The sequence below is a fragment of the Procambarus clarkii genome, chromosome 4 (genome assembly GCF_040958095.1).
Source record: "Procambarus clarkii isolate CNS0578487 chromosome 4, FALCON_Pclarkii_2.0, whole genome shotgun sequence".
NCBI lineage: Eukaryota > Metazoa > Arthropoda > Malacostraca > Decapoda > Cambaridae > Procambarus > Procambarus clarkii.
The window spans coordinates 36,633,703-36,659,310 of record NC_091153.1 but is presented as its reverse complement, the minus strand read 5'-3'; the positions used below and the strand labels follow the sequence as shown (position 1 = coordinate 36,659,310).

Below are 25,608 nucleotides of genomic sequence, written 5' to 3'. Positions count from 1 at the left end.
ACTGACACCACCTGCCCTACCACTGACACCACCTGCCCTACCACTGACACCACCTGCCCTACCACTGACACCACCAGCCCCACCACTGACACCACCTGCCCTACCGCTGACACCACCTGCCCTACCACTGACACCACCTGCCCTACCGCTGACACTACAGCCCTACCACTGACACCACCATCCCCACCACTGACACCACCTGCCCCACCACTGACACCACCTGCCCTACCACTGACACCACCTGCCCTACCACTGACACCACCTGCCCTACCGCTGACACCACCTGCCCTACCACTGACACCACCAGCCCCACCACTGACACCACCTGCCCTACCGCTGACACCACCTGCCCTACCACTGACACCACCAGCCCCACCACTGACACCACCTGCCCTACCGCTGACACCACCTGCCCTACCACTGACACCACCTGCCCTACCGCTGACACCACCTGCCCTACCACTGACACCACCAGCCCCACCACTGACACCACCTGCCCCACCACTGACACCACCTGCCCTACCACTGACACCACCTGCCCTACCACTGACACCACCTGCCCCACCACTGACACCACCTGCCCCACCACTGACACCACCTGCCCTACCACTGACACCACCTGCCCAACCGCTGACACCACCTGCCCTACCACTGACACCACCTGCCCTACCACTGACACCACCAGCCCCACCACTGACACCACCTGCCCTACCGCTGACACCACCTGCCCTACCACTGACACCACCTGCCCTACCGCTGACACCACCTGCCCTACCACTGACACCACCAGCCCCACCACTGACACCACCTGCCCCACCACTGAGACCACCTGCCCTACCACTGACACCACCTGCCCTACCACTGACACCACCTGCCCTACCGCTGACACCACCTGCCCTACCACTGACACCACCAGCCCCACCACTGACACCACCTGCCCTACCGCTGACACCACCTGCCCTACCACTGACACCACCAGCCCCACCACTGACACCACCTGCCCTACCGCTGACACCACCTGCCCTACCACTGACACCACCTGCCCTACCGCTGACACCACCTGCCCTACCACTGACACCACCAGCCCCACCACTGACACCACCTGCCCCACCACTGACACCACCAGCCCCACCACTGACACCACCTGCCCTACCACTGACACCACCAGCCCCACCACTGACACCACCAGCCCCACCACTGACACCACCAGCCCCACCACTGACACCACCTGCCCTACCACTGACACCACCAGCCCCACCACTGACACCACCTGCCCTACCACTGACACCACCAGCCCCACCACTGACACCACCTGCCCTACCACTGACACCACCTGCCCTACCACTGACACCACCTGCCCCACCACTGACACCACCTGCCCCACCACTGACACCACCTGCCCTACCACTGACACCACCTGCCCTACCGCTGACACCACCTGCCCTACCACTGACACCACCTGCCCTACCACTGACACCACCTACCCTACCACTGACACCACCTGCCCCACCACTGACACCACCTGCCCTACCACTGACACCACCTGCCCTACCACTGACACCACCTGCCCTACCACTGACACCACCTGCCCTACCACTGACACCACCAGCCCCACCACTGACACCACCTGCCCCACCACTGACACCACCTGCCCTACCACTGACACCACCTGCCCTACCACTGACACCACCTGCCCCACCACTGACACCACCTGCCCCACCACTGACACCACCAGCCCCACCACTGACACCACCTGCCCTACCGCTGACACCACCTGCCCTACCACTGACACCACCTGCCCTACCACTGACACCACCTGCCCCACCACTGACACCAATAGCCCCACCACTGACACCACCTGCCCTACCGCTGACACCACCTGCCCTACCACTGACACCACCTGCCCCACCACTGACACCACCAGCCCCACCACTGACACCACCTGCCCTACCGCTGACACCACCTGCCCTACCACTGACACCACCTGCCCCACCACTGACACCACCAGCCCCACCACTGACACCACCTGCCCTACCACTGACACCACCTGCCCTACCACTGACACCACCTGCCCCACCGCTGACACCACCTGCCCCACCACTGACACCACCAGCCCCACCACTGACACCACCTGCCCTACCACTGACACCACCTGCCCTACCGCTGACACCACCAGCCCTACCACTGACACCACCTGCCCTACCACTGACACCACCTGCCCCACCACTGACACCACCAGCCCCACCACTGACACCACCTGCCCTACCACTGACACCACCTGCCCTACCACTGACACCACCTGCCCTACCGCTGACACCACCTGCCCTACCGCTGACACCACCTGCCCTACCACTGACACCACCTGCCCCACCACTGACACCACCTGCCCCACCACTGACACCACCTGCCCTACCACTGACACCACCTGCCCTACCACTGACACCACCTGCCCCACCACTGACACCACCTGCCCCACCGCTGACACCACCAGCCCCACCACTGAAGGGTGGACAGCTGTCTAGGGGTGGACTACTGGGTGGACGAGATCCTCACCTGCACGTGTCAGTATATTACACAAGAGAGACTCTCTCTTTCTCTCTCTCCTATATTTCTTGAAATACATACTACAAATACATATTTACCTATTGTAACGTCGAGGTTGCCACCTCGCCTACTCGCAAGACCCCGATAGTACAACCACGCGAGGGACTGTGTTGCCATTGGTTGTCACGAATCACGCGGCTCAGTTCCCGCTCTCAATTGGCTGAATTGGCAACACTGTCAACTGTGGACTCAGGGAGTGGTGACTGGTATATCAGTTATTACTGCAGTGTAACTGTACTTGTTCACTTCACATTGGACAGTGAGCCTGTACCTCTTGTGACTCTTGTAAGTAATAATAATAATAATAATAATAATAATTATTATTATTATTATTATTATTATTATTTTTATTATTATTATTATTATTATTAATAAGTATTACTTACAAAATGGTGCAAAAGCTATGGTCGGTGCAATCAATGGCATTGTAAAGAAAATCTAAGCTGTCTCACCAAATTGTATTGCACTTTAACTGCGTGATTCACAGGGAAGCGTTAGTGGCAAAGCGACTGAATGGAACTAGAAATGCTGAGGGGAAAAGTGACTTTGAGCTTCTACTTGATGATGTTGTCAAAATGGCTAATAGTATCTGTGCACATGCAAAAAAGCATAGAATGTTTCGTGAGTTGTGTAAGGTTATGGAAGCTAATTTCATAAGACTCCTCCTTCATACTGAAGTACGTTGGCTCTCTCGGGGTAAGGTTCTTAATCCAGTGTTTGCATTGAGAGAGAGAATCTCTGTGTTTTCTTTACTGAGGAAGCAAACCCCATGGCAGTTAAGAGTCAGAATGTGCTCTGGCTGGCAAAATTGCCTTACATGGCTTCAATCTTCGATCATCGGAACGAGCTAAACATCAGTCAGCAAGGCACAGGTGGGGATGTTTTTGCAAGTATAGGCAAAATAAATGTATTTAAACTGAAGGTGAAAAATGGAAAAGCAATGTAGAGAAGAGATTTTGAATTATTTGACTCATTTATGAGAGAATGTGGCTGGGAACATAGTATGCAGGCAACAGAGCAGACACTGGAGGTACACATGTCACACTTAGTTACCATCACTGACACCACCTTATTTTAATGCAAGAAAACCTTGACTTCTATTTCCCAGACAGTGAGAATGACCAGCTGACCTCCAGCATGTGGATGCTTAATCCCTTCACAGATGAAGCAACTGATCATTGTGATGCTCTTTTAGAGCTTCGAGCGGATTATTCACAAAAAAGCAGTTTTCAAGACATTTAGCCATCCCATGGATTTCTGGGTTACCCTGCTTGATATTTCAGAATACAAGGATCTAGCTCAGCAGGCAATAGCCATATTTGTACAGATGCCAACATCATATTTGTGTGAGCAAGGGTTCTCTAGTTTAGTTTTGATGAAGACAAAGAATAGGAATGCAATCCTGAACTTGGATCCTCTCATGCGAGTTGCACTTGAAAATCGTCTGACACTAAGATTCAACCTAATAGCAGACAAAGTGCAACAGCAGCCAAGCCACTGATTTTAGTTTAAAAGATAACTATTTGTTTTATTTATTGATACCGTACCAAATATAGCAACATTGTCTGCAATTTTACTTTAGAGAAGGAAAATGCGTCTAAGTGGCATACTTAATGTTATCTTGTGTATTTTGAGCCTCTTAGTTTGAGATGAGGTGTGTAAATATATGGATGAATATGTAAAGGTTAAATAAAAAATAAGAGAAACTTTTTTCTGTTTACATAGTCATAGAAATGAGATATGAAACATAGATCTTAAATATTAAAAACGTGAGATTTTTAATGATACTTTTTCGGGGTGGGGGTGGACAGCTTCACGACTAGGGGTGGACAACATTTGAAAAGGTTGAAGACCACTGACCTAGACTATGTGGTTACTCAGATATTAACATCCTAAATAACATAAGCAATGTTGAAACACCCTGTATTATGATAAAGATATTGGGAAAATGGATGATTTGCTTAACGAAAGGTGAACACCTACTTGTCTGAGAGCTCACTGAGAATGATAGCTCCAGCGAGCACTCCGCCCATGTAGGTCGATTGTACCATGGACGCCAGGTACCTTCTGTCGCATACCAGGTCCCACTGTGGAGGAAGGAAGGTGTTAGTACCAGGTCTCACTGTACTCACCTAGGTGTGCTTGCGGGGGTTGAGCTTCGGCCTTTTGGGCCTGGCCGTCAACTGTCAGTCAACCGGTTGTATAGGCTTCTGAACCTATTGGGCTCTATCATATCTACAATTGAATCTGTGTATGGAGTCTTCCTCCACCACATCACTGCTTATTGCATGCATTTATTAACTACCCTTTCTCAGAAAAATTTTTGTTTAATGCCTCAGTGGCTCATTTGGGTACTACGTTTCCACCTGTGTCCCCTTGTTTGTGTTCCGCTCGTGCTAAATAGTTATTTTTTGTCCACCTTATCAATTCACCTGAGAATTTTGTAGGTGTTAATACTTCCCTAGCTAACTCTTCTATCTTCCAGAGACGTAATGCTTAATTCTGTGAAGGAAGGTAGATGTTAAAACCAGGTCCCATTGTAGAGGATGGAAGGTGTTAATACTAGATCCCACTATGGAGGAAGGTAGGAGCTAATACAAGGTCCTACTGTGGTAAAGGTACCTGTTAATACAGCCACTACTATGGGAAAGATAAGTGTTAATTCCAGGTTCCACTGTGAGGAAGGCAAGTGTTAATACCAGGTTCCACTGTGGGCAAGGTAGGTGTTAGTACCGGGTCCCAGAGTGGAGGATGGTAGTGTTAGTACCGGGTCCCAGAGTGGAGGATGGTAGTGTTAGTACCGGGTCCCAGAGTGGAGGATGGTAGTGTTAGTACCGGGTCCCAGAGTGGAGGATGGTAGTGTTAGTACCGGGTCTCAGAGTGGAGGATGGTAGTGTTAGTACCGGGTCCCAGAGTGTGGAGGAGGGACCCTGGTGTCCGCCAGCCTGCCATAACTCACTACCCATCTTGGAACTTTGTCCTGCTCGCCTTCCTTACCCTCAAGATATTATACCGGGCATCTGCATAGCTTTATGCCTCCGAATAGTTCTAAGTTACTCCATTAGTAGAGCTTACTCTGTCGTGGTGAACATGCTTGCACTCCGCTAGACACTCAGCTTTTTCGGTGACTTGTATACATTCCTTGGAATGAATTTGCAGCAAAGGGAGGAGAAGGTAATCACTGGTTAATTAAATAATGCGGCGCAGTTCTTAAATACTGTCGTAATATATATAATAACGGCATACTCCTCCTAACTAATATTCCTAACACTCATACAATTTAGATAATATGTTACAGGAATAAGAGAAAGCACACTTATATAGGAATTTCCAGGTTCTCAATATATCCACTTGCTCAATAACAAGCTCACATTCCTACGTCCAAACTCTCATGTATCTACACACTCCACATCTCACACCACACTCTAGTCACTTCCCACACTGGACACTCTCTCTACGTGGCTCTACGTAAAGACAGAGTTCACGCAAATAGACACCCGCCCAACATAGGTGGCCCGGGTGTGTAATGCACAACTTATATTAATTATAATCTGCTCGCTCTAAGCTGGACATATCATCGAATATTCCTAATATGTTGTTTGTGGAACCACCACGAAACTGTCGACGGGGCAAGATACACGCCTGATCTAAGCTCTTGTTGAAAGCTTCCTTGGTCAAAAATCTTGTTCAAAGTTTTTATCAAAATCTTCATTTATCGAAGCTCTTGTTCGACGTTCTCGTTACAAAGACTTCTTGTAAGGCGCTTAGTCTTGATGTTGGTTCTCTATTTATTCATGTTCTCCTCGGTTATGCTTAGTCTTTCCTTAGTCAAATGTCATTCGAGAGTCTTTTTCATCTCTTGTTTCCCAGTGGCGTCTTACACGATCTCATCAGTGGCCGTGTTGACTCCAACTTCTCCTCTTTCAATAGTATATATTTGTCTCAACCTTTGGATGTCATTGTGAAATCTCCTCTCTCATGTGCTTGCCAATCCCTATAGGAATTACTTTAGAACTCTTCTTCTTTTCACTACTGGTATTCGTCCCTCTCTCTGGCTTCGCTATGTTGATATTTTTTGCTCTTTGGTGTCATGACCAATAAACTTCAAAGATGAATGGTAAGCTAGTTCTTTTCTTCCCTTCCTTCCTAGATCTCATGATCACAGCTCTACGTATAGCTTCTCCTTTTATCTATAGCTAGACTGTACATAGTGATATGTATATTTCTGTCTCTTCCTACCATTCTCCTTCTGTTAAGAAAAGTCCTTTCGTCTCCCTCTTTCTCTTGTCTCAGAGCATCTTTTACCCTCAGTTTCTTGATTCTTAAGTTTTATTTTCTCAACTGTGACAACTCTCAAGCTAAAGTAATTTTCTTTCATCCTGAACTGGCTTCCAGACGCTGTGCCTTCCCTTCATATAGGAACTTGAAAATATCACTTCATCTGTCTGGAATAACACATGACCTTGACAAACAAAACAGTTCCTAGAAATCCGGTTGATTCTCCTCCTCTTGCTTCCAATGCAGAAGGCGTTTATCACACTTCATACTTTACTTAATTGTCCTCTTCAGTACTTTGGTGAAACTGGCCGTACTCTTAAGGACAGACGTAGAGAGTACAAAAGACGTGTTAAGATTGCTAACACAAACAATGTTTGTCATGTTGGGGACTCCGGTCACTTTATAGCTAGGTCCTCCAAATTTTTTTTTTTAGTTCACTTAGTATAGACTAGTGTGGGAAAGACACCATTTTGAGGCTGTTACTGCTCCAAGCAAGTACTAAGGAAGTACGGTGTCTCATTTGCGAACTTTTACGTGAGAAATATTGAGCAGAAGGTCTTTAATGACATAGACCTTACACCAGACGTTTACAGTAGGAATAATGCAGACGATGAGTCACGGTAACGGGGCTGAAGTATGTTAACCAGACCACAATCGACTTGAGAATGGTCCAGGACGGACCGAAACGTCGTCGTCCCTTCACCTTCGACTGATGGCATATTCTTACCGGTAACTGACACTGAGCTCTTGATGCTATTTAAGGCAGTCTTAGAGCGAAGTTCCGTGTTAAGTATCACTTACGAGATGGAGAGCGAGGGTAAGCTGCCCTTCTTATATGTAACAGTGACGGATAGGAATGGTGGCTTTTTTTCTCATTGATATATCAAGCCGTTGTGATATCTTTGTGATCTGACAATGGGGCATACGTGTGGGAACACCATTACCTGCAGGCCAGAGGGACGGAGTTATCAGGAGAAAGTGCAAAGACATTACACTTATATAGCACTGGGAAGAGACCAGGATAAGGATTTTTGGGACGGGACGATGGGGGGGGGAGAAGGAATTGTCTCCAATCACTTGGACGGTCGGGGATTGAACGCCGACTTGCATGAAGCGAGACCGTCGCTCTATCGTCCAGCCTAAGTGGTTGGATCTGCAAGCCAGAGTGTGGGCGGGTCGACTGCAAAATCTTGGTTAGGTTCCAGTTCGAGGCCTCCAGAACCTCCTAGTGAATTCATTAGAGTTCCGAGTTGTCGTTTTTTTTATTTATATATACAGGAGTTGTTACATTCTTGTAGAGCCACTAGCACGCAGAGAGTTTCGGGCTGGTCCTTAATCCTAATGTCCCCCGGAATACGACCCGCCAAATCGTTTAACAACCAGGTACCCATTTTACTGATGGGTAAACAGACGCAACAGTTAAGGATAAGCGCCCATTAAATCTTCCCCGGCCAGGATACGAACTTGGGCCAAAGAGCTCGGGAAACGCCAGGCGAGTGTCTTACCACTTCGCCACGGGCACTGCATCGTGTCCAGTTGGGTTTTGTTCCATCGAGGACGAGCCGGTTAAGGCAGGTGTCTGGGAATCACCAGAACGCCGGTTCCAGTCACTCCATTGCCTCAAAATGACTTTCTCATGTCTGACAGATTTTAGACTCTTATTTTGTTCGATACTCCATATTAGGACATATATGTATTTTCAGATCCTAAAGGAATTTTTAGGATCTGATCCTAAAGGAATCTTTAGGTTCAACTCATAAGGCAACGAACCCGACTTCTGCTTTGTGAGCGTTTTTCTTTAAAATGACGGCTTATTAACACAAAAACTAACATTGGCCAATAAGTAATTATCAAAAGCAGGTGACAAGCCAGGAAGACTGCTACACGTGTGACACGGTTAATCTGATATCAAACTTACCTGAATTTACCTGAGGGGTCACTAACACTCTGGTGGCTTGGACGAGGACAGGAAGCCGGTGGCTTGTCAAAGGTTTCCCTGTTTGTCCCAATGATTTTTTCAAGCTGGATTCTAAAATTCAACAATGTTTTGGCGTTTACGACTTCGGAGGGTAGGCGGCTCCTTCATCATATTATCAAGACTGAAGATAATAGGATTTAAGTCTACATTACTCCAGATTAGTACATTTATTTGTACTGTCTAAACGATTTACTGACCTTGTGAATCTGATTTTACATAAGCGTGCTATTATAATAATGCTACTAAAAGTCCAACATGATACCACAAGAAATGAGGCACAAATATCTCTAGGAAATTTATGAAGAAGCCGGAGATGAACTAGATCAAATCTACACTGATGGGTCATCTAATCCTGTCAATGGCAGGGCTGGTGCAGCATGTACTGTAATTAGAAATAACGACTTTCTACGCAGAAATGAAGAAAAAGCACGTATTAAGAACTATGCCTATTCAACGTAAGCAGAGCTAACTGCCATTGTTATGGTGTTAAGATTCCTTGAACGAAACACTAATGGCGCAGTTATATGCACTGATTCAAATGCGGCACTACAAAGCCTAAGTAAAAATCGGGCAGAAAATCTTGCGATAGTCGCTGAAATCAAGAGAGCTGTGAGGGTACTAATCAATTAGGGAAGAGTCGTCAAGTTTCTGTGGATCCCCTCCCATGTTGGATTATGGGGAAATGAACAAGCAAATGTGCTGGCTGCTGAAGGCGCTAAAGGAGACCATATTGAATACTTCATACCCAAGACTCTTCTACAAATTAGAGGTATTGTCAGGCAACATCACCGTGACAAGGTAACTGAGGAAAGAAGGATAGAAGCACAAATCAGTGAATCTGTACGATGGTACAACATGGTTGCAGCTGGCAATCCCAATCATTATGGCCGAAGAGGAGGTAGCTGCGGGAGAGAATCAGTAATAGCAAGAATCCGTCTTGGATACAAATATCCATGGAGATTCAGAATGGAAACAACAGTTGAGCAGAGGAGTTGCAGAATCTGTGATGAGAGTGATGGACACCGCCTTGACACTTAAGAGATGGAGAGCGAGGGTAAGCTGCCCTTCTTATATGTAACAGTGACGGATAGGAATGGTGGCTTTTTTTCTCATTGATATATCAAGCCGTTGTGATATCTTTGTGATCTGACAATGGGGCATACGTGTGGGAACACCATTACCTGCAGGCCAGAGGGAGGGAGTTATCAGGAGAAAGTGCCAAGACATTACACTTATATAGCACTGGGAAGAGACCAGGATAAGGATTTTTGGGACGGGACGATGGGGGAGAATGTGAATATCTCAGAGGCATTAGAAATATGTGTTGAATAATAAACCCCACATTATTTGAGTTAGGAAAACACTATTTGCCATATATTGATACTGTTCTTAAAAAATTCCCCAATTTTGCACCTGCAAGATAACGTAAGATTTTAAGGGCTGACAACTGTTAATCTTCTTGTTTGAGAAGCTGTTCACTTGAGACAGTTAAGCAAGTCCCAGCTGTGTCTGGGTACAAGTGACAGGATGAACAACCCAGCTGGGTTTTTTTCCTGTTGGGGAGTGTTGTACATGCTGCTATGGCGGTATGTCCACGCACAGGATGAGCGGCGCTGCCCAATAAACTCGCCACTAGGGGCAAAATTAAAAAAATAATGCTGTTAAGCATGAGGTTCCGAGTTCGATTCCCAGTAGTCAGATTTTATATGACTGAACTGATTCTCGTAAGTACAAGAATTTATCACTCTACCTTCTGGTGTGAAAATAGATCATAATAACGCCGTCGAGGGAACAAAATGTGATAAAAACGTGGAACTGTGTTAAGTGGGATACCACAGGTATCCATCTTGGGGCCATCATTTTTTGTCATATACATCAATGACATCGATGATAATGTTACAAACCACATCATCAAATTTGCAGAGTCACAAAAGAATTATGGTAAAGTGGGAAATGATAATGATGTTGAAGCCTTACAAAGAGATCTACAGGAACTCCACAACTGGTCAGATGGTTGGCAAAAGCTTGTTCATATCGACACATGCAAGACGCTGCATGTGGGGCATAACAATCCACGCCACAACTACCAAATTAATGGCATTACATTACAGCAGATTGATGAAGAAAATGACCTTAATTGGAGTCAAAATTCACCACTCAATGAAAGTTGGACAACAGGTAGGAGCAGCAGTAAAAAAAAAACTAACCAAACCCTTGCAATAATCAAGCGTACCTTTGACTTTAAGGAAAAGACGGTAGTGATTCAATTGTATATATCTCTGGAGCGTCCCTAATTGGATTACTGTAACCAAGAATGAAGATCTCATCTTCAGAAGGATATAGCTACTCTGGAGAAAGTGCAACACCGGACAACAAAAATCATTCCAGAGCTAAGTCAACTCACGTACCAGGAACCTTTGAGGGTCACAGGGCTAACAACATTGAAAACCAGACATGACAGGGCGGATTTCATTGAAACTTTTAAAATACTGATCCGAAAAATTTCTTCATAAGGTCAGATGTAACACAAACAAGGAGCAACGGTTTCAAGCTCAAAAAGCCACAATGAAGGACTGAGAACAGAAGATGCTTTTTCACCCACAGGGTTATTAACCAATGGAACCGCCTACCCGCCGAAGTCGTAAATGCCAAGACTCTGTTAAGTTTTCAAATCTACCTGGAAAGATCTTCCTACCTGGAAAAGATCATCAAGGCAAATGGGGGGAGCTTCAACAAGCCGCCAGCTTCCTGTCCTTATCGAGGCCAGTATAATTAGTAGCTCTAAGGTAAACTCAAGTAAAACGGAGCAGAGGGCAATGGAGATGACTTTATAGAACCAGTTGGGGATGGAAGTACAACTAAATTTGAAAATCAGTGGTCAGACGATATGTCTAAGATAGCAGTAAAAGAAAGATAAACACCCATTTTACCTCTAATTAGCAGCTAACACTATAGAGACTGTGTTCCCTATAAAACTGTTTAACAGGATTTTTTCCACTGCTCACAAAAGGGAGGAAATAATCCTTGACGACGTCATTGAGAGGCGACACCCTTGCTGACACTAAGCAGAAGACAGAGTTAAGAGTCAACTACAAGAGCAGAGAGCCAGCCAACTTGCTCATGAAGAACTCTCCTGACACCAACGAAATGTCTTGAAATAGACGAATGTCGTTTATGCCTTTATATGCCTTAGATAGCATGCAACACTGAGATCTATGAACAAGCCAAATATTAAAACACTACATTTAATCTTAAATGTGCTCTGTATCTTCAAAACTCTGAGATTTAATACCAGTCCTTACCTTAACTTACAGGAGAGCTGCAATAGAGCCCACAGACGCACTCCTAGAAACAAATAATTTTTAGTTGTTGACAGGAGTCCTGCTCAACAACAACATAAATACCATGCAAATAAGTCAAATAATACATCTTAGGACCTCTCCTATTTCTTGTATACATCAATGATTTGCCAAATGTTTCTAACATTCTTAAACCTATACTAGTTGCTGACGATACTACCCTCAACTATTCTGACCCCAACCCCCCTCACACTAAATAATATTGTAAATAGTGAATTACAAAAGTGTACTACTCATGGATGTTAACCAACAAACTCACACTAAATTTAAAAAAAAAAACCTACTATATTTTATTTGGTAGTAAATCATCAAATGAAATTCAACTTCAGATAGACAATGTTAACATTAGCAATAGAAATGAGGGAAAAGTTCCTTGGCCTATGTATGGACAGAGACTAAACTTCAGCGCCCACAAACAACACATAGCTGTCTCAATCACGGTCGGTATACTTTATAAAATCAGATATTACGTTCCTCAGTCTGCTCTCCTCTCATTATGCTACGTGTCAGTCTATCCCTATCTTACATATGGTATCTCTGCATGGGGGTTTAACCATCTCAAGCCTCATCATCACTCAGCAAATATTCACTATCAGAACTATAACGAACTCTGTCTTCAGACAACACACAGCCCCTCTGCTTAAGTCCCTTAAAATGTTAAACATATGTTGACCAGACCACACACTAGAAGGTGAAGGGACGACGACGCTTCGGTCCGCCCTGGACCAATCTCAAGTCGATTGTCCCAAGTCGATTGACACAATTGACTTGAGAATGGTCCAGGACGGACCGTAACGTCGTCGTCCCTTCACCTTCTAGTGTGTGGTCTGGTCAAACTACTTCAGCCACGTTATTGTGACTCATCGCCTGCATGCTAAACATACACTCACGCCGCACATTCTCATGTGCTATTTACACGTGCAAAGCCTTGCTCCTAAATGCTAATCTTGATCTGAAACTATTTCCTTGATAAGTGTAATAGAACCCATGAGCACCACACCATAATAAATATATCTTTGATATCCCCTGAGTCAAACTAAATCTGCACAAACACTCCATGCAAATAAAAATATCCAGTCTTTGGCACTCACTCCCTGACGAATTAACAGATTGTCCAGCTCATGCCTTATTCAAAAGTAAACCCTAAAAGTACCTAATTTCATCCTCATAGTTTCCTACCTCGTGCCTCAAACTCACACTGTATCTTGTACTACCCACTTCCCCAATATTAGTACTTAAGACATATATCTATACTAGTGTAATCACCTCTCTCAATTTATATTGTAGTTATTTGTTGATATATAACCTTGCTACAATGTACCTTTTCACCTTACCTGATATGTTAGTTTATGGACCTGCCCGAAATGTTATGCGTGTTAATGGCTTTGCAAGAATGTACAAATACTAATCTTATGTAATCTCAATCTCACCAACCCATTGTACCTTCTTGTGAATAAATTATTATTATTATTATTATTATTATTATTATTATTATTATTATTATTATTATTATTATTATTATTATAATACAGACCCTTTGGCAACCCATCCTCGACTCAAGTCGATTACATCCAGCGGTCAACCCCACAGACGCACTCATAAATTTTAACATGCTGTTCATTCAAAACGGGAATTTTCTCAAGTATAGATTAATATTATAATATATTAGCATATTGTATATAAATAGGCATAGGTTAGGTTAGGTTAGGTGTTTAGGTTCTGTTGGCGATTATTTGTATTTGTAGTACGTGGGTGAAGCATTTACAGCGTTGTGGTTCGAACAAAATTCGTCAGTGAAGCACTTGTTCCGGAAGTGTTCGAACGTCAGCAGTTGTGAGTCGTGTGTAAACCGCTTTTCATTCATAAACAGGGGGTTTGGCGGGTACATGGAATCACTTTTGGATCTTTGTTTGGAGGACGGGCTGCCCTTGGTGCAGTGATAAAACACTCGCCCGGTGCTTCGCGAGCACTTTGGCCTGGGTTCGTATCCTGGCCGATGAAGATTGACTGGGCGCCAATCCTGAACTGTAGTCTTTGTTCCCCCAGTAGTGAATGGGTACTTGGTTGTTAAACGATTTGGCGGGTCGTATTTCCAGAGGAGGAAATTAGGATTAAGGACCTGGCGAAACGCTATGTGTGCTAGTGGCTTTACAAGAATGTAAGACATCTTGAATATAATAAAATATTTGTTATAATAAAGAAAATTAGAATAGCTAGTGATATATATTTGACTCGTTTTCTGTGTTTGCTTTAATAATGCAGAAAACCTAAATTATCTGCAACATTATTATGCTTTCTGGCAGACTAACCTAAATCCACAGATTCTTTTAATACAAATTCAAAAACTTTATCAAAAATTCGTGTTCTATATAATTAAAGTTTTAGTTACATTATACATTCATACAATGAAAACTTAATAGTAGCAGCCTGCTCATTATAATTATATCCTACGATATATAGCTGTTGTTATCTACTCTATTTCCTGGTCGTCTTGTCCTCTCCAATACTTTGGGGAAACTGGCCGAACACTAAATGACAGACTTAAGGAACACAAAAGAAGTGTTAAGACTGCAAACACAAACAATGCTCTTCTGTCATGTTAGAGATTCTTATCATCTTATTGATTGGTTTTCCTCTGCAATAATCTTTCCTGCCTCTACTCTACACAGACGCTGTCGTGTTGAATCGGCTGAGCTACTCCCAACATGGCGACGGGTGGGCAGACGCCTAGCGTGCCATGACCTGGAAACTTTGACAACGTTGAGGAACTTAGAGACTTTCCGGCACCAGGGACACACTGGGATAAAGATGGGTCCCCGCGCGTTGAGGAGGATCAAGAAGGCCCCTTCCTGGACAGCAGACATCAGAGTAAGGCGAACAAACGAGAAGCGGATCGCCGCCACTACCACGAGGTAAATAATGGTCAACCCGGCCCCACGTGGTCTGATGACAGAGATCCACTAAACCAATGTAGGCTAAATTCTTCTGGCTTGAAAACATTTATAATTTCATTTGCTGACCCCGCTACTATGAAAATTAGTGTTTTCGACAACGCCAGAACACAGCGTATAATTTTCCATGATATCCCTAAAATTTTCAAGATTAAGGCGAACGATATCAGGCCAAACAAGTAAAAGAACTTAATCGCTGTGGATTAAAATCCCAAAAAGGAACTAGAGCTCTACCATTACTGAGATGGTTATCTTGAGGTTATCTTGAGATGATTTCGGGGCTTTAGTGTCCCTGAGAGATCATGTGATATAAAGTACATTGCTATGAACCTTCAGATGATAGACTAAATAAATATATCGTCAAACTTGTCTTCGACATTAGCGAGGAAGACATCAAAGAGCAACTACTGGCAGATGAAATTCAAGTCTATGGAGTCAAAAAGTTCATGCGTAAAATTGACGGAGAGTTGTGTGATACTGGCAAAGCATTGCTTACGTTTCAAGACAACCATCCACCTTCTCGGGTCTGGATAAATGGCTATTACCACAAACTAGAGGCATAAATTCCACGACCAACTCAATGCTTTAAATGTAAAGAATTCAATCATACTTCGCAAGGATGCACTAGGAATATAAGATGTGGAATCTGCTCTGGCGCCCATCCCAAGAAATCATGTGAATCAGAAATACTTAAAAGCTCAAAATGTGGTGAAGCCCATGACATTAGATCAAAACAATGCCCTTCATACATAGCTGCCAAGACTTTATCCAGAACAAACATGCAATACAGTATCGTACTCAAACAACATAACACCGTCCATAACCAACAACCATCACACACCACTCAACAATTTTCACATGTTCCAAATATCCCCGTCACTACCTATCCACCACCTCCAGGCAGCACTACACCTCTGGGCAACACTACACCTCCAGGCAACACTACACCTCCAGGCAACACTACACCTCCAGGCAGCACTACACCTCCAGGCAACACTACACCTCCAAGCAGCACTACACCTCCAGGCAACACTACACCTCTGGGCAACACTACACCTCCAGGCAACACTACACCTCTGGGCAACACTACACCTCCAGGCAGCACTACACCTCCAGGCAACACTACACCTCCAAGCAGCACTACACCTCCAGGCAACACTACACCTCCAGGCAGCACTACACCTCCAGGCAACACTACACCTCCAGGCAGCACTACACCTCTGGGCAACACTACACCTCCAGGCAACACTACACCTCCAGGCAACACTACACCTCTGGGCAACACTACACCTTCAGGCAGCACTACACCTCTGGGCAACACTACACCTCCAGGCAACGCTACACCTCCAGGCAACACTACACCTCTGGGCAACACTACACCTCCAGGCAGCACTACACCTCCAGGCAACACTACACCTCCAAGCAGCACTACACCTCCAGGCAACGCTACACCTCCAGGCAGCACTACACCTCCGGGCAACACTACACCTCTGGGCAGCACTACACCTCTGGGCAACACTACACCTCCGAGCATCACTACACCTCCGGGCAACACTACACCTCCAGGCAGCACTACACCTCTGGGCAGCACTACACCTCCAGGCAGCACTACACCTCCAGGCAGCACTACACCTCCAGGCAATACTACACCTCCAGGCGGCACTGCACCTCTGGTCAACACTACACCTCCAGGCAACACTACACCTCCAGGCAACACTACACCTCCAGGCAGCACTACACCTCCGGGCAACACTAAACCTCCAGGCAGCACTACACCTCCGGGCAACACTACACCTCCAGGCAGCACTACACCTCCAGGCAGCACTACACCTCCGGGCAACACTACACCTCCGGGCAACACTACACCTCCAGGCAACACTACACCTCCAGGCAACACTACACCTCCAGGCAACACTACACCTCCAGGCAGCACGACACCTCCAGGCAGCACTACACCTCCGGGCAACACTGCACCTCCGGGCAACACTACACCTCCAGGCAACACTACACCTCCAGGCAGCACTACACCTCCGGGCACAGTAAACCTCCAGGTAGCACTACACCTCCGGGCAGCACTACACCTCCTGACAGCACTACACATCCGGGCAACACTACACCTCCGAGCATCACTACACCTCCGGGCAACACTACACCTCCAGGCAGCACTACACCTCCAGGCAGCACTGCACCTCCAGGCAGCACTACACCTCCAGGCAACACTACACCTCCAGGCAGCACTACACCTCCAGGCAGCACTACACCTCCGGGCAACACAAAACCTCCAGGCAGCACTACACCTCCAGGCAACACTACACCTCCAGGCAGCACTGCACCTCCAGGCAGCACTACACCTCTTGGCAACACTACACCTCCAGGCAACACTACACCTCCAGGCAGCACTACACCTCCGGGCAACACAAAACCTCCAGGCAGCACTGCACCTCCAGGCAGCACTACACCTCCAGGCAACACTACACCACCAGGCAGCACTACACCTCTGGGCAACACAAAACCTCCAGGCAGCACTGCACCTCCAGGCAGCACTACACCTCCAGGCAACACTACACCTCCAGGCAGCACTGCACCTCCAGGCAGCACTACACCTCCAGGCAACACTACACCTCCAGGCAGCACTGCACCTCCAGGCAGCACTACACCTCTTGGCAACACTACACCTCCAGGCAACACTACACCTTCAGGCAGCACTACACCTCCGGGCAACACTAAACCTCCAAGCAGCACTACACCTCCGGGCAGCACTACACCTCTGGGCAACACAAAACCTCCAGGCAGCGCTACACATCCGGGCAACACTACACCTCCGAGCATCACTACACCTCCAGGCAACACTACACCTCCAGGCAGCACTGCACCTCTGGGCAGCACTACACCTCCAGGCAGCACTACACCTCCAGGCAGCACTACACCTCCAGGCAGCACTACACCTCCAGGCAGCACTACACCTCCTGGCAACACTACACCTCCAGGCAGCACTACACCTCCAGGCAGCACTACACCTCCAGGCAACACTACACCTCTGGGCAACACTACACCTCCAGGCAGCACTACACCTCCGGGCAACACTACACCTCCAGGCAGCACTACACCTCTGGGCAACACTACACCTCCAGGAAAATCACAACTCAATTTAGACCTCATTCAAACACTTCTCGCAGGCATTGAAAATATAATGGAAAAGACTCAGGACCGATTCTTCAATAAACTCATAACACATTCCAACCCATCCCCGGGGCTGACACCTCACGCTCCACATCCTCGGCTACAGTGACACACAAACACACCAAATCATAGGAAGCATAGAAAGGACAGTGGAACAGATGATAGAAAACTCTTCACTAAATATCTAGGAACCACTCAAAAGCACTCCTCATGTTGACTACAATGCAACTAAGCTCCCAAAAGGCAAAAAAAAAAAAAAAAAAAAAACCAGTTGGTGGATCAAACCCCACAACGCTCCAGCACATAGGCTGACAGACCACATAAACTACAATCTCCCACGACACAGCCCCCATCCACATCCAGATATCCAACACGTACTATTGGCACGCCAAGGAAACCAGACGCATCCATTACCCAAACATCCTAAATAGCTCCCCTAACATTCATGACTTGGAACGCCAAAATCATTAAAACTTCCCGCACAGAACTTACATAATTCCTTTATTCATCAAAACCGGACTTCGCTTTCATAACCGAATCCTGGCTCACTCCCAAACATAATCCTATTTTAAAAAACTTTCAAATGCAAGGACAGACCAAACCGTATGGGGGGGGGGGGGAAGGGTGGTATTTTCCTCCTAACACGAAGTAATATTACATGTAAACCTGTAACACTTACGCATTTTGTGAACAGTAAACTAGAAACGTTAGCATGCTTAATACCTTACACTGGTACACAGATATCCTTCCTGGTTATATACAACCTTGGTGGCACAATATACTTAAATGAACTGGAATTCTATCTTGACCAATTACGCCACCCGATCACTGTTACAGGTGATCTCAATACTAACCACCCCACATGGAGTAGAGGTACCCAAAATACTGCAGGCACCGATCTATATAACTACTTAGACACTACACCATATATTCTTCTTTCGCCGCCCTACCTGGCAACCTACTTTAACTACAAAACCAATTATGAAGCCTCACTGGACATCTGCTTTGGCTCCGCGCACTTTCAACATGAACTACAGTTTCATACTGGACCAGATATTGGTAGTGACCACAAACCCCTCATTATAAATTTGTCATGTTTCAGGTCAAAGAAAAACTGGCCCCAAACCTATATGGGTTCATGCCCAAGTGTAGCACACAAACATGCTTTGCTAAATATTTTGTAAACTCCCAGGATGGGACACAGGCAGCCTTTATTGACCTAAAGTCAGCTTTCGATGTAGCGAATGGCGAAATAATATTAGAGCAACTTGCTGAATTTGGAATCAAAGGTAATCTTCTGAGTTGGATAAAGAGCTACCTATCCAACAGGCGTGCTAGTGTCCTATTTAAAGGAGTTAAAAGTACAAGAACAGATGCATTCGAACTAGGCACACCTCAAGGCGGTGTCCTAAGCCCTATGCTCTTCAATATACTTATGCACAAACTTATCCATGACATACCTGTACAACCTACGGAAACAGTTATATGTTATGCTGATGATATTTGTATTATGGCACACAGCAAACCAAGGCTACAAATGTTACTTGATGCATTCTCCAAGAAAGTAGTAGAATGTGGCCTCATAATCTCTGTTGATAAAACAAGGGTTCTTATTCCCCATTCTCTTCATGCTAACTATACTATTAATGGAGTGCCCGTGGAGACTTGTGAGTCTTATAAATATCTTGGAGTCGAGGTTAATGATACAAATCTCATCAGCAACCTGCGTAAAAAACTTGTTGAGCGTCTTAAACCTCTCAGAACTCTTGTTGGCAAAGGATTTGGCATTAACATAAAATATGCTCGTAGTTTTTATATTGCCTTTATACGATCTGTTGTTGATTATTATGCCTTGCATCTTCTTAATTTTTCTCCTAAACAATTACAAGGCCTAGATGTAGTACAGAATGATGCCATGCGCATCATCCTGGGTTGTCCTAGAACTGTCAGAATTGTTAACATGAGAAAGGAACTAAACTTACCTTCCATTTACGAAAGAATAGTTCTACTTAGTACTATGTTTTGCGCCAAAACTTTGAAAAATAATGGTCCCCCCAGCTCTATTCAAATTAAATTGAGATCCATTCTAAACAATTCTGACTGTTCCCTCAATCCGCCGCAAAAAGCTCCCTACAGTGTGTGGCTCAGTTGTTGTGCCTATAATCTTCAGAAACTGAATGTATCTCTTAACCCTGATAAAACTGTTCACTATATTCCCCCTTGGAAAGATGTGGAGGTCTCTCTGCATTATACTCCCATCAGTGTAAAACAAATGTATAACACTGACATTTTGAGATGTATAACATTAGAAGCTATTGACAGTCATCTTCAAATTCTCAAACCGACTGAATCCTATGCCTTTACTGATGGCTCTGTGCAGTTAGGCACTGGTAGAACAGGTTGTGCATGTGCAGTGTATAAAGGGAATGAAATGATCATGACTAGTACACAGAGATTGAACAACTGGGCAAGCACGACACAGACCGAGCTATTGGGTATTTATCTAGCCACTGAATACCTTAAGCTCAATGGTGGTGGAGTTATTTTCTGTGACTCTAAAAGTGCTCTGCAGTCCTTAAATAACCCATCACAATGTATGTCTGAAGTAGCTTGTAATATTAAATGGAATGTAATTTTTGCCAATGATAATAATTCTTGTATAAAATTTGTGTGGATCCCATCCCATGTTGGAGTTGAAAAACATGACTTTGTAGATCAATTGGCCAATGAGGCTTGCAGGAAAGAAAACATTGATTATGACTTTGGACTATCTAATGCAGTTATTAGAAACATACAAATTAAAGAAATTAATTCAGATTTAGAAGAACTAAGAAATGCACAGAGACCTGAAAGCTGCAGTATTAAAAGTTATGACAAGTTCTGTAATAATAGGTATTTGTATGGTCAGCACAGTAACCGGACCAGGCAATGTGATGTAGTAATTGCGCGAATTCGCCTTGGCTATAGACACATCTGGCAGGTTAGTGAGGCTGAGCCACTACCAGAATATTCAGATTGTAAACTCTGTAATAAACCTTTAATGCATTCACTAGAACACTATATTGATGAATGTGAAACCGTAAAGGACTTTAGACCTCCTGGCCTATTGTACCACCAACTGTGTAACTATTTTATTGACTCAGGTGTTCTGGACGACATCCTAACAATTTACCCAAAATTTGCATGTCCATTTTAAAGAATGAAGAACAATTTCTACTTATATTCTAAGCTGCATCACTTATGAACCCATCCCTGCCCTTGTGTGGCAGTGCACAATAGAAAGTTGTTTTCACATATCCACACATTAAAACATTGATTGTAACCGTGATATATATGTGCTTCAGCCTACAGTTTAGACCTATTGTCTTATGTATGACCCTCTGTCCTGCGTGACAGTGAATACTAGCATTAACCTCAATTTAATAAGACTATCAAAATCCTCAGATTAGGCAAAATTGTAATTAATTTTGTCAATAAAGATGTTAATAATAATAATTATAAATTTACTAACTTTCAGCCATCAACCCACCCTCTAACGCTCCCCAAGTGGAACAATAACAAACTAGGTAAGAAAAAAATGGGCTGATATTGCCTGTCTCCCAGATACTGACGATGTAGACCCAAACACGCGACTGTCCACAGTCACTTCGGCCATAAATTCTACAGCCACTCAAATGTTCAAGAAACCTTCAGGACATAGGTCAAGCAACCACTTAAACTGTGGTGGAACACGGAATGTGCACGAACAGTCGCTTTACGCCGACGAGCCATACAAAAACAAAGACGTCAACCTTCCCTCCAGAACTGAGTCAGTCTCCAGCAGGCCACAGCAGCAGCCGAAAAAACCATACTGTCAGTTGACAGCAGTATGTTTTTTTTCGGCAGTATGCTTTTTTTCGGCTGCTGCTGTGGCCCGCCGGAGATTGGCCCAGTTCTGTAGGGAGGGTTGACGTCGTTGTTTGTGTATGGCTCGTCGGCGTAAAGCGAGCATCATGAGCAAAATGTTGTGATAGGTTCACACCCACCACGCCACATTCAAAAGTCTGGGCTACATTTAATAGCATTAAAGGTCGACCAACATTCCCTTCGTTTCCCCTGATGATCAACGGTTTACTCTGTCAAATACCTCAGGAGCGTGCAAATGTTCTTGCTGAATGTCTTAAAGTTACCCTCTCAACACCCTACCTTCATGCCCAAGAACTCTCCCTCAGACAAGAAATTGACTGAGCCATACTGCTACCCATGCTCGGCGTCGACAACATGTACACCTTAAACGAGCTACAATTAACCTTAACCCGCCTACCTCTTGGCAAGGCACATGAAGAGGATGGAATTCCACATGAAATTATCAAATATCCTCCATCGACTGGCATAGTGCTCTTCTAAACTATTACAACCTATGCTGGACTCTCGGAATCATCCCCTCACAATGGCAGACCAGTATTATTATTCCTTTCCTTAAACTAGGAAAAGACCCATCCCAACCTACGTCATAAAGACCTATCTCCTTACTATCATGCTTCAGTAAAGTCATGGAAAGGCTAGTACATACTCGCCTCCAATGGTACCTTGAGTATAATATTTTACCATCACTCCGAGCTGGATTTCGACCTTAATGCTTCATACGTGATCAAATACTCTGCCTTGAACATAAAATTCCCACCTCGCTCAGAAGGAATAAATTTGATAGCATTGCTCATACTTGCCTCTTAGCAAAACTTGCACATTTAGGCTTAGAGGGATAATTACTTCTATGGCTACAGTCCTATCTTACTAACAGTACCTCCAAAGTCAATATACAAGGCGAGTTTATAAATAGCATTCCAATACAAACTGGTGTCCCGCAAGGCTCCATTATAAGCCCAACCCTTTTTGCTGCATTCTCAGCACATTTACCTAACATCCATCCTGTTAACCTCTCAGCGTATGCTGATGACTTAACATTGTATTATTCAGACAATGTCCTACCTACCTACAGTCTCATCAATGGAAACAGCACTTGACCACCTCACAAATTAGACACAACAATGGGGCCTTCAAGTTAATACTACCAAAACTTATTATCAGATTTTCAAAAAAATAAGACCGGTTCATCTACCCACCCTCACAACACACAACACTCACATCCAACACAAATACCTTGGAATGCACTGCAACTCGCCCTTACTTACCTGGAAAGCACACATTCAACACCTTAAACAGACGACACAACCCCGACTCGCCATACTTAAAGCCCTCACTGGCACCACCTGGGGAGCACACCATAAAATCTTGCTCCGTTTCTATACAACCTACATTCGCAGCCAACTAGACTATTGTTGCCAAGCATATGCGTCGGCTGCACCTACTAACCTACAGAGCCTCGAGGTCATACAAAACAATGCCACGCGACTTATATGTGGCGCAATGCGTTCCACTCCTATTCTCGGACTTTACGAGGAAACGGACCTCTCAAGCTTAGCCACCAGACGAGACATAATGTGTGCCAACTATCTGTCACTGTACCACTGCTCACCAGACACACCCATACAGATAAAAAAATTAACCCAACAGTTAACCTACATAACCCCCGCATCCCAACCAATCACTCACAACCTTTCCTCACACGGGCTACAAATACACGGGCCGGGGAGGATTTACTGGGCGCAATTCCTTAACTGTAGCCTCTGTTTAACGCAACAGTAAAATGTGTACTTGGATGAAAAAACGATTCTTCACGGCAGGGGATCGTATTCCAGGGACCATAGGATTAAGGACTTGCCCGAAACGCTACGCGTACTAGTGGCTGTACAAGAATGTAACAACTCTTGTATATATCTCAAAAAAAAGAAAAAAAAAAAAGAAAAAAAAAAAAAAAAAAAAAAAAACTCAATATAGACCTCTCTCTACTCCAAAACTCGGAAACCCAACTTACTGTTCCCCCTATTCCACTTTGGCTTTATGCTACTCCTAATACATCAATACAACTTGAATACAACTTGAATGCTGTCGGAAAATCCGACAGCATTTAATATATCATACAGACAGATAAGAGCTGTGTTGTATAAACAAGTTACCCATAGAAAACGTAACTTGTAGTGGAATTACCGTCTAAGAAAACGGGATATCATCACCACATACTATTATAATTCACCAGCTATTCTGGTGGGAATTATTCTTAAATACATAAGTCTTTGGACTTTACCATCATAAAAACATCTTATATAAATTAACTTAATTATCAATATTAAAGTAGAGTAAATGTGACCCTTCTATCACGTTCTGAAATCTGGACAATGTAAGCCAGGCGTCAGAGTGGAGGAAGGAGGGCAGCCATTGTTGTTATACGAGACCAGAGGCTCACACGGGAGCAAATTCGGCTCCTGTTAATTTTACTTGGACGTAGTGTTATGGAAACCAAAGGTACCATCTCCAACACGATGTCTACAATTCAAGTTAAGTGTCTATCCGAAACCCGTTTATCATTCATTTATGGCCATTAATGTCAGGATATAGGGTTAGCCGGTTAGAACGCGAAATCGCCTCATACTAAAGGTCAAGACGAGGATGCAAGATTTGTGCACCAGTTACTGGGTGATATGGAAGCTACCTCAAAGAGGATAATTTGGTGTCTACACCCTAGTTATACCTGGTGGACTAACCTGCTGTACTATAAGATAAGGAACCTCTTTAATGTATGTAGTTATTTCTGTAGTTTGATTGGCTGCATATATATATTAATTTAATAACCCCCCCTAATGTGTAGAGGATCGATTTGTGAGATTATGAGATTATTGCAGAAATACAGTCCACTTATCATTATACAAATTGCTATCGAAGTATATAAATTAACGTAAATATAAATTCATATAAATTAAATAAATATAAATCTCACAGGTCGGTTCCCACATTATTTGGTCCTTCGAACCGGATTATTTGGACCTTCGGAACCGGAATATTCGGTCCTATGAACCCACATTTGGTCATCTTAGTACCGGATGAACCAGTTAACCAGTGGATTCATTAAATATACTAGTGCAGTGTTATTTAAACAAAAGCCAGTCTAGACAGCAACGTAGCCTCGAGGGAGCTCAGGAGCCTCCCTCAGCCCAGTTCAGCTTCGTCAGCGGTTTCATGCACACCCACAGATATTTGGTGGCGTGTTATTTCGTGAAATGACAGCGCTAATATAGAATCCAGCCAAATTAGTGACTGTGTCTTCGCGAGATTGTTCACGGATTTCGTGGTGTTACATTTCGCGAGAGATTATCTACGAATT

The 25,608-nt window shown here is 44.7% G+C and overlaps 1 protein-coding gene across 4 annotated transcripts in view; it reads right to left on the bottom strand.

Moving 5' to 3' along the window:
- LOC123750822 (organic cation transporter protein) overlaps positions 1-25,608 on the bottom strand; it is a 233,852-nt gene that overhangs the window by 75,546 nt on the left and 132,698 nt on the right. For all 4 annotated transcript variants that reach the window (XM_069333457.1, XM_069333474.1, XM_069333467.1 and 1 more), the window contains exon 5: positions 4,588-4,691. In XM_069333457.1, the coding sequence (XP_069189558.1) occupies positions 4,588-4,691 (104 nt within the window). The remainder of the gene's footprint in view (positions 1-4,587; positions 4,692-25,608) is intronic.